At 52.9% G+C, this 9,256-nt stretch overlaps 1 protein-coding gene across 1 annotated transcript; it reads left to right on the top strand.

Moving 5' to 3' along the window:
• The first annotated feature begins 5,055 nt into the window (after window positions 1–5,055).
• SPACA3 (sperm acrosome associated 3) lies at window positions 5,056–8,990 on the top strand. The gene is made up of 4 exons (XM_065896959.1): window positions 5,056–5,279; window positions 6,048–6,206; window positions 6,613–6,691; window positions 8,887–8,990. Exons 1-4 carry the CDS (start codon window positions 5,093–5,095, stop codon window positions 8,951–8,953), a joined length of 492 nt encoding a protein of 163 aa, XP_065753031.1. The 5' UTR covers window positions 5,056–5,092; the 3' UTR covers window positions 8,954–8,990.
• The last annotated feature ends 266 nt before the right edge of the window (window positions 8,991–9,256 follow it).

Below are 9,256 nucleotides of genomic sequence, written 5' to 3'. Positions count from 1 at the left end.
AAGATAAGTTTTGGCAAGGACATGAAGAAATTGGAACCCTTGTGCACTGTTGGCAGGAACGCAAAATGGCGAAGCAGCTGTGGAAAAATAGAACTACCGTGTGATCCAGCAACCCCACTTCTGCGTATTTATCCAAAAGAATTGAAATCAGGAATTTGAAGGGATATTAGCACTCTTATGTTCATTGCAGCACTATTCACAATAGCCAAGATGTGGAAAAAACCTAAATGTCCATCAGATGAACGGATAAAGAAAATGCGGTCTATACACCCAGTGGTGTACTGTTCAGCCTTAAAAAGGAAAGAAATTCTGTAACATGTGACCACGCGGATGAACCTGGAGGACATTATGCTCAGTGAAATAAGGCGGTCACAGAAAGACACACACTGCATGATTCCACTTATAGGAGGTATCTAAAAGAGTCAAGTCCGTAGAATCAAAGAGTGGAATGGTGGTTGCCAGGGTTTGGGGGAGAAGGGAGTGGGGAGTTACTAATCTACGGGCATAAAGCTTCAGTTAAACGGGGAAGAAGTTTCTGGGGATCTGCTGTACAACACTGTACCTATGATCAACTACATGGTACTATACATTTAAAATTTTGTTGGGGGTAGATCTCATGTGAAGTGACTCATGTCTTCCTACCACAATAAAATTTAAAAAAAAAAAAAGGGAGAAACCCTGATGCAAACGTGGCTTTACCCTCAATTCGAATCTGGTCTGTCTGGGATGGGGCCCAAGCGGACAGGATGAACAGGGGCAGCTTGACATGTTTATGGCTGTGCTCTGCTCTTAGTGGTGATTGATCCTGTGTATTGCGTGTCTCTAGAGATGTTTCCTGTATTGTTATTCCCCCTTGAGAATGAGGGAAACTGAGAGGTTAAGTCACTTTTACTGGCACACCCAGCTGGTGGTCACTAGCGCCCGTGTTCGTGCTCAGGTCAGCCTGACTGCAAAGTCCATGCTCTAACTGCTGTGCCACACGGCCTCCAAGCAGGGGCCCCTCTGGGGTATAGACACGGGCGTCACATGCCCTTCTATTCCACTGCTCTGTCCCACAGGCTTTAGGGTCGACAGCATCACATTTGTCCCAGGCTTGTCCACACTGAACTGTCATCATCCAGATGGAGAAAGGGGGTGGTTCGTAGCTCAGCATCAGGGGAGAAGAACAAAGGAGTTTGACCGTGAGGTCGGATGCCCGGGGCGGCGGCGGCCACCCACCAGCAACATCATCCCTGGGTACCCACCAGAAGGGCCTGTTGGGAGGAGAGGAGTGAGCCATCCTTCAAAGTACTGTGTGTGAGTGAAGGTGGGCAAGGGGGGTTGAGCTTAGATCCTCCTAATATGTCCCCAGGCCCTGACATTGAGGGGCTCAGGGGGGCTAGCAAAGCTGGGTGGGTGAAGATGGTTCTAGAAGATGAGCTCACAGAACTGGGGAGTTCCAGAAGGCCCCACGTCAGTTTAGAGCCTGCCCTTTCCCATCATTCTCTTCAAGCTGGGTGCCTGGGGCCCCAGCTGTGTCATGGGGGGTGTCCTGGGCTGAAGCCGAGTGTTGGGTCGTTGCTGTTACTGCCACTGTCACTGCTGTGTCAGCTCTCGTGCGGACAACACCTGATCAGTGAGCCCCCTTCCCCCTCCTCCTGCAGCTGTTTACTGATTAGAGAGGGACGTGGAGAAAGGAAGGCAGTGGTCAGAGATTGCGGGGCGGGGCAGCAGATTCTGGGCTGGTGAAGCGGCGGGTGGGGAGTTGAGAACGAGAGATTGGAGACCACGCTGGCAGCCTCTGGTCTCTGGATCAGCAGACCTGACTCCTGCTACCTCTAGATCTGCTGGGAAATGCTCAGGATGAAATGACCTTTGAATAACTCTGCTACCGAAAAAGCAAACACAAGTCTCTGTAGAGCAGTCGGCTTGGTTTCTTCATCTATAAGTTGGAGATAGTAATCCTTCCCCCCTTGAATTGTTGAGAGGATTAGATGAGATTAAGTCAGAAAACATCCAGAAAAAGCCCAGCACAGTGTCTGCCAGATTTTAAGAACTCAGAAGGGTGTCTTCCTCCCTCTCATCCCCCCACACTTCGATGAGAAGGGCTCATGCTCTCGTGGACACGACTTCAATATACTTCAGTCTTGAGAAGCACCCATTGATCAGCCGCTCCATGCCGGCAGCTCTGCTTGACTCTCAGGATTGACTCTCAAAGAACCATTGTTCTTTGGAAGTTCACCTTGTAGTGGGAAAGGCTAACGTCTTTTACAGTCTACTGTGCGGGAGGGCAGAAGCACAGGGAGCTTTGGGAGTATTGGGGGGGCGGGGGCCCACTGGGGGAGTCTCGCTGGGGAACTCCCCTCTAATGTGACCCTTGAAGTATAGGTAAGAGTGAAGCACGTAAAGGAAACGAGAGGGTTCCCGTTCAGACGGCAAGATCATCGCGAGCGAATGACGTGGCGTTACTGGAACTTAATGTGTCGCGGGGCAGAGGTCAGCAAGGCTGGGTCACGAGGACCATGCTTAGGAGGAGTGAGGAAGGAAGTCATCAAAGGGCGTCACACGCCAGGCTTTTTGTGTAAAACCTTCATGCTGGTGAACGTGGGGAGAATAGTTGGGGAGAAGGTCAGGACTGGACGCCAGGAGACCATCAGCACAGCAGGAGGGTGGTCCGAACTGAGGAAGAGATGCTGCCCTTGGAGGGAAGGTGGACTCAACAGCGCATTGGGATTGATGGCTTGGGGATGAGTGAAAGATGTGATGGAGAGGAGTGAAGAATGACATTTATATCTGGATAAAAATGTTTATCCAATTTGGAGAAATAGGTTTAAACAATAGAACATGATGAGTTTAAAACCAAGAATGTGTGAAACCAAGAAAGGGAAGACATACAAAAGAGCACTAAAATAGTGGGAAGGTTCGTTCTGTTTTGGACGTGCTCCGTTTGAGTTCACCGTGTCTCATCCAAGCGGAGGTTCCCAGGAGGCAGTTACCTATGAGGTCTGCTGCTCCGGGGAAGATGTCATATGAGCCATCACCCTGCAGGGGGCAGTAGGCACAGACATGCTTGGGCATCTTGCAGGCTGCCCGGAGGGTTTCCTGAAGTGGGAGAGAGGAGGGCTCAAGGGAGAAATGCCTGGGAAGCATATCGGCATTTAAGGCCTGGGCGGAAGTGGATTCCACAAAAGGGAATCCGAGGAACCTGCTAGAGGGGAGCGTCATGGAAGCGGAGAGAGGCGAGAGTTTCAATCGGGTGGAGCGGCAGCGGTGTGCAAGGCTGCTGAGGGCTCCCGCGAGACAGGAGCTGACGAGGGTCCATTGGACTGCATAGAAGAGTGTCAGGCGAGTGGTCGTGGTGGTGATGCTAAATTTCACTGGGTTGAGAAACAAATGGGAGGTGAGAAAATCGTAGATTTTCCCCTAGAAGTTGAAATGAGAAAGAGAGGGAGAGGGACAGGTCAGTATAGATAAAGAGTCCGGGGAAGGTTATTTTAGAAGCTGGAGATCTAAGCATGTCTATACCTGCAGAGGAAGGAGGGGTTGGTGGAGAGGAGGGGCTGGTGATGCTGAGAGAGGAGAAGCGGCTGGTAGAACACGGTGGAGAGATGCGAAAGGATGAAACACAGAGCTTGGAGGAAAGGTGGGCCCCCATCAGTGTAGAGGTACCTCCTCTGTGAGGGTAGGTGAGGCTACTGGTGCACTTGTGAATGGGAGGGGATAAAAGCAGAAAGAGGAAGGAAGTCTCACCTGTGAGCACCTTGTTTTTCTCAGTGAGGCAGGAGGTGAGGGGACTCAAGGACAGTAATGAGGGTCATGAATACCCCCTGAGGGAAATGGGAGAGAGAGACCTGACCAAGACGAGCATCAGTGCTGTTGCCAGCATCGCTTCCTAATAGAAATAATGACCAGCCGAGTTCTAGTGCAAAGAGCCCCGTTCTCTCTGTGCCTTTCTTTTCTCATTCATTCTTTCAACAATCCGATGAGGCAGGTGTTATTAATTTCCTCACGTCATAGAGGAAGAAGATGGTGCTGGGAAAGTGTCCACATCAGAGACGTTATGCATAGGGGCGGGCTTCCCCCTGAGACGAGGCTTACTGCAAAGCATACCCTTGTCTTGTCATCCCTGGGCTCAGGGCCACCCAATTGTAGGGACAGCCACTCCCGAGGTTGTGTTTCATTTTTGGAATCTGTGAAGGTTGGGGGCCGAGGTCGTGAGAGACATGGAGAGGTAGTTCACAGGTGGCTGGGGAGAGACAGAAGTGGAATAGAGACACTTCTCTATTCTGAGACAGAGTGGAGGCCAATGTCATACCCAGGTGCAAATGTCCTTCATGATGTTGGGGACAGGCCTGCAGAGCCAGTGATGAGAGGTGTGGAGGGCAAACCAAACCGGGTGAGGTGAGCCTCGAGGGAGGCCAGGCTTTAACAAGGTGGTGGTTTAGATGGGGTGGCGGGCGTGGAGGAGAGTTTCAGCATCGCCCTGGGCGGCCTGTGTGTGGGAGAGAAAACATCCTCCACCTGAGAGGCTGCAGGGTGGCAGTGTCCTAGGGGGAGACCTGGCTTCAGTGCAGGCCAGGAGGGGGAGGCTCAGTGCTAGAAGACAGCTTCGTGGCATCTGGGCTGAGGGATTGATTTACACAGATGCCACTGCTCGGCTGTCCCCTCTGGGAGCATCTGCTTGTGGCCAAACCCCGGTGGGACTTTGGAGTAACATAAACTTTGGCCTCAGTCCAAACTTTGTCCCTTCTGAGTTGTGAAGTCCTGGGATTCAGGATTCCGTGATGCCTGGCAAGTAGTATGGAGCTCAGAATGTGTTTGTCCTCTCTGCGGTTCCCCTCCTCTTCTCTCAGCTGCCGGGACAGGGGGGTACAAAGCAGGATTGGAGGGGAAAGAGGCTGGCCTCGGGGAACCCTCTTCTGGCTCTTGGTGGTACGGCTGATGCCCCATCAGGGCTGCAACGGAGCAGGTTGGCAGTGTTGAGCCTTCTCCCCACTTCCCAGGTACACTCAGGCCCTGTTTCCCTTCTTCTTCCAGGGGTACCCTTCTGTGAGCTGCCCGTCAAAGCCCAGCTTGGAGCCAGGGCGGCGGGGTCTCCAACCCTGCCGCCCGCATGGAAGGTGGGAGCTGGGCTCCCAGAAGGTGGCCGTGCCTGCCTGGGATCACGTCGCTGGCCTTGGCGTCTCTTCTCAGCTGCCTGCTCAGCTCCGGCCAGGCCGAGGTCTACAGTCGCTGTGAGCTGGTCAGAGTGCTGCAGGATTTCGGCCTGGAGGGATTCCGGGGATACAGCCTGGCGGACTGTGAGGACTGCACTCCCTTCCTCCCTCTTCCTCCCTCAAGGGCTGTGGCCTTGGGAGCCTCTGTCCTCCTTTGTCAAACGAGCATCCCATGAGCTGAGAGGTAGAGAACACCTGGCACTGGGGTGAATTCACAGCAGGCAGACGACAGGCAGCCACAGCAGAACGACCTCTCCATTTTCTCCCCCGCTGGTAAAGCCGGGAGCCACAGGAAAAGAATGGTGTCCTACCCTAATCTGAATTGTGGCCACGAGGGTCAGACATTCCCAGTGAAGTTTAGGGCGAGCTGAGCAAAGCAGTAAATACCAAACTTTTCAAGCTGGTGGCAGTCTCGAGAAGCTATGAAGTACAGCCACACCCGGACTCATTTCTTCTCTAGCTCTAGCCCTCTCTCTAGGTTCCCCCTGTGCCTTCCTAATCATGTCTCTAAAGAGCGAGCTCTTGTTCGTTCACCCCACAGCATTTCTTGGGTCCTACTATGTGCGGACAGTGAGGCCGTGGGAAGATTGCTAGCCTAGGAGTCGGGACGCCTGAGGTCAGGTCCCGACTCTTGCTATTTGGTGGCTCTGTGTGACCTTGAGTAAGTCACTTTGCCCCTCCGAGCTTTGATGGATTCGTTTGTCAAGGAGGTGGGAGGGCGTCTGCCCTGACTGCCTGGAAACAGGAGTTGAGGCTCGGAGGAGGTGACGTGTGGAGTCTGCCCCATGAGCCCTCTGGTCTGGGTTGGCCTCCGTCATCCGACCCGTAGGCCTGTGTCTCCGCCCTGTGCAGGGGTCTGTCTTGCTTATTTCGCAAGTGGCTTCAACACAGCTGCCGTGGACCATGAAGCCGATGGAAGTACCAACAGCGGCATCTTCCAGATCAACAGCCGGAAGTGGTGCAAAAATCTCAACCCCCATGTCCCAAACACGTGCCAGATGTACTGCTCTGGTAGGCTGGGCCTGGGCCCGGGGCTGGCCGGGGGCCTGGCTCTGCACTGCCCATTGCTTCTTCCCCAGCCTTGCGTGTTCCTCCTGCCTTCTGTTTGAGTGGGGACCCCCGCTGCCTGCTGGGTCTACCAAGGAGGGCGGGATGGGGCGAGTGATGAGGATGGATCCTCTGTGAATCTGATTTGGGGTCCCAGATGGGACACTGTGGGAAGGGAGGGGGGATGGCTTCTGATGGGGGGAAGTGATCGGGTAAGCCCTGTGCTTGCAAGGCGGTCGAGGGACAGGGTTGAATTTAGGATGGAGGAGGGTGTGTACATGTGTGAGAAAGACAGAGAGATGGAGACAGACTCTGGCTATCCAGCTCCAACCCCTGCTCCCTCATCGTGTTTCTCTGCCTCCCTCCCCAGACTTGTTGAATCCTAACCTCAAGGATACTGTTATCTGTGCCATGAAGATAGTTCAGGATCCCCAGGGTCTGGGCATCTGGTAAGTAATGTAGGTTGGAGCCCCCTGCAAGGAGATGTGGCCAGGACCACAGTAGGGAACTAACCTTCTCTGAGTGTCCTCCTTATCCCAGGCGCCATTCCATGGCCTCACAATCTAATCCGCACGGCCGCTTTCGGTGGCGGAGCTCACTACCACTGATGTATTTACAGACAACGCACTGAATTTTAGGGAGGGTAAGCAAGTCACTGGAGGTCACGGAGCCAAGCCTGGCTCCTCCAAGATCTGCCTGTGTCGGGATGCCTGCCTACAAGTTCATTAGACCAGGGTCTAGGAACTTTGTTTGTTTCTTAACTGGGGCATCTTTGTCTAGTACAACAGATCAAAGAAGTTCCCTGCTTGAAGCGTGGGTGGGTGCTCTGGAGCCGCACCCCATCAGCCTTCCCTTTACTCACCTCCTTCCCACAAGATGGCCTTTGGAGCCATCCTCGTAGGCAAGGGAGTTGGATGAGCATCCGATGGGGCACTGGACTATATCTTTGGAGCCCCTGAAGCAGCAGGCCTACAGCTTCCCAGCCTCTTCTGATGAGAGCTTCTCTACAGAGAGTCTCCAAACTCCCTTTACTCCCCTATCTGGATAGTAGCAGGGGACAGGATGTGGGGAAGGTAAAATCCCTCCAGGTGGCCAGAGTAACCCAGGGCAGATGCGATAGTGACGAGGCTGGTGGGGTAATTAGGAAAGTATCAAATGTCAGTCCATGAGCAGAAGGAAGCCAGACGGACTAGAGGCAGGGGGGCTAGTTGGGAAGCCTCTGTGGGAGTCTAAATGAGAGACAGAGGGTGTGGACTCAGACAGTTGTATAGGTGATGGACAGGAGAGGGGTGAGGGGTGAGGGGCTGTGGAGAAGGAACAGGGACACGTGATACACGGCCAGTGAGTGAGAGGAGGAGGTGAAAAGGACCATGAACGTAGAGAAGGTCCAAGGTGGGCCTTGACGATGGCCACAGCTTTGGAGACGTGTTGATTTGAGAACAGTTGAAGCCCCAGGAGCTGAATCTGGAATGAGGCAGACTCAGCAGGATAGAATGCACATCTATGAAATCAGGAAGGGTGAATGCAGACTCAGGTAGGAACCCAAGGGCTTGAGGCCTTGGGGGCACTACCTGGGGTGGAAGAAACAGGTTCTTTTGGGTTAAATCAAAAAACAACTCTCTTGTACGCTGGGAGTAAATTTGTGGCATGTATAACCTCTGAGAGGTGGCTGAGGCTAATAGGAAGTGGTTCTAGAATGTAGGAAGGGTGCTGTTTATTCCCTCCACATGCACACCTAAGAACTCATCTGTGCCAGGCTCTGTGCTTGGTGCTGGGCTTCAGGCGTGGCCAAGACCCAGTTCTTTGCCCTCAAGCGTCTCAGTCTAATGGAAGAGATGAACAATCAAGGTCCTTTAGGGGCCCTCCTTGCCATTGGGCTCTCTGACATTGACATCATAGAGGACCCTAGTTATCCAAGTTTGGAACCCCTGGGAACTTGGGACCCCCAGGATCCCAGGGTCTTGCTTAACTTCCTCAAGATGCTAGCATGACACTGGAACAAGGTAATGGTCCTAAAAGAGCCTATAAACTATAGTTACCGGCAACTGAAAGATCCAGATTGGTAGCCAAAGAGAATTGGGTGTAGGTGCATTTCTGTCATTTACAAGCTGTGGACCTTGGGCAAGTAATTCTGCATCTTAGTCTCAGCTTTTCATTTGGAACATAGGGAACATGATATCTGCCCAATCTACCTTATAGGGCTGCTGGGGGGCATGGCAGATAGATGGGTGATGGGTGTGGCAGTGCTATGTACACTGTAAAGGGCTGTACACGTGTACCGTGGCATCAGTGTCAGCAGAAACAGCATGGTGTAGGAAGCGAGCATTGAACTGGGGCTGTGGACCCCAGTCTTTGCCACTGACTTCTGGGTGAACCTGAGCAAGTTACTCTGTTATCTCCATCGGTAAAATACGGAGGCTAGACAGGTAACTATTTAAGGGCCATTCTCTCTCCTTTTTTTTTAACTTCTTTTAGGGGGTTCTTTGCTAGTTAACGCAGCTGACTTGTCTCTCTTCCCCTTGCTAGCCCCTTTCCTCACCTCACTTCTGGTTTAGAGCGCACGCCTCCATCCTGTTCTTCTCTGAGCAAAGACTGAAGACTGCAGCTGATTTGGTCTCTCCTCTTCCCCATCTTCCATCCTCAGGGAGGTCTGGAGGCATCACTGCCAGGGCAAGGACCTCAGTGACTGGGTGGATGGCTGTGAATTGTAGGATTCTCTCTGGATGGACAGGCCATGCATAGCAGCTTGGGAGATGTGGTTTGGTTCCTGACCCAGGCCTGGGGAGACAAGCCAACTAATAAAGTATAGTTTAATATGTAAGTGTGGTTCTCAGCTGTCACTGTGTGTCCAGGTGGCGTGTTGGAGCCAGAAGCATCTCAGGGTTTCCTCACTATCCGCATGGGCTGGGGTTCAGCTGGACTCCAAAAAGCCTACCACGGGAGGTTTGCCTCCATTCCTGGAGGCCTGGAGAGGGGGGGTGTCAGTGCCTGTGTTGCCCACACCTGGCAGAGTT

The sequence above is a fragment of the Phocoena phocoena genome, chromosome 19, assembly GCF_963924675.1.
Source record: "Phocoena phocoena chromosome 19, mPhoPho1.1, whole genome shotgun sequence".
NCBI classification, from domain to species: Eukaryota; Metazoa; Chordata; class Mammalia; order Artiodactyla; family Phocoenidae; genus Phocoena; species Phocoena phocoena.
This window is presented reverse-complemented; position numbering and strand designations above follow the sequence as displayed.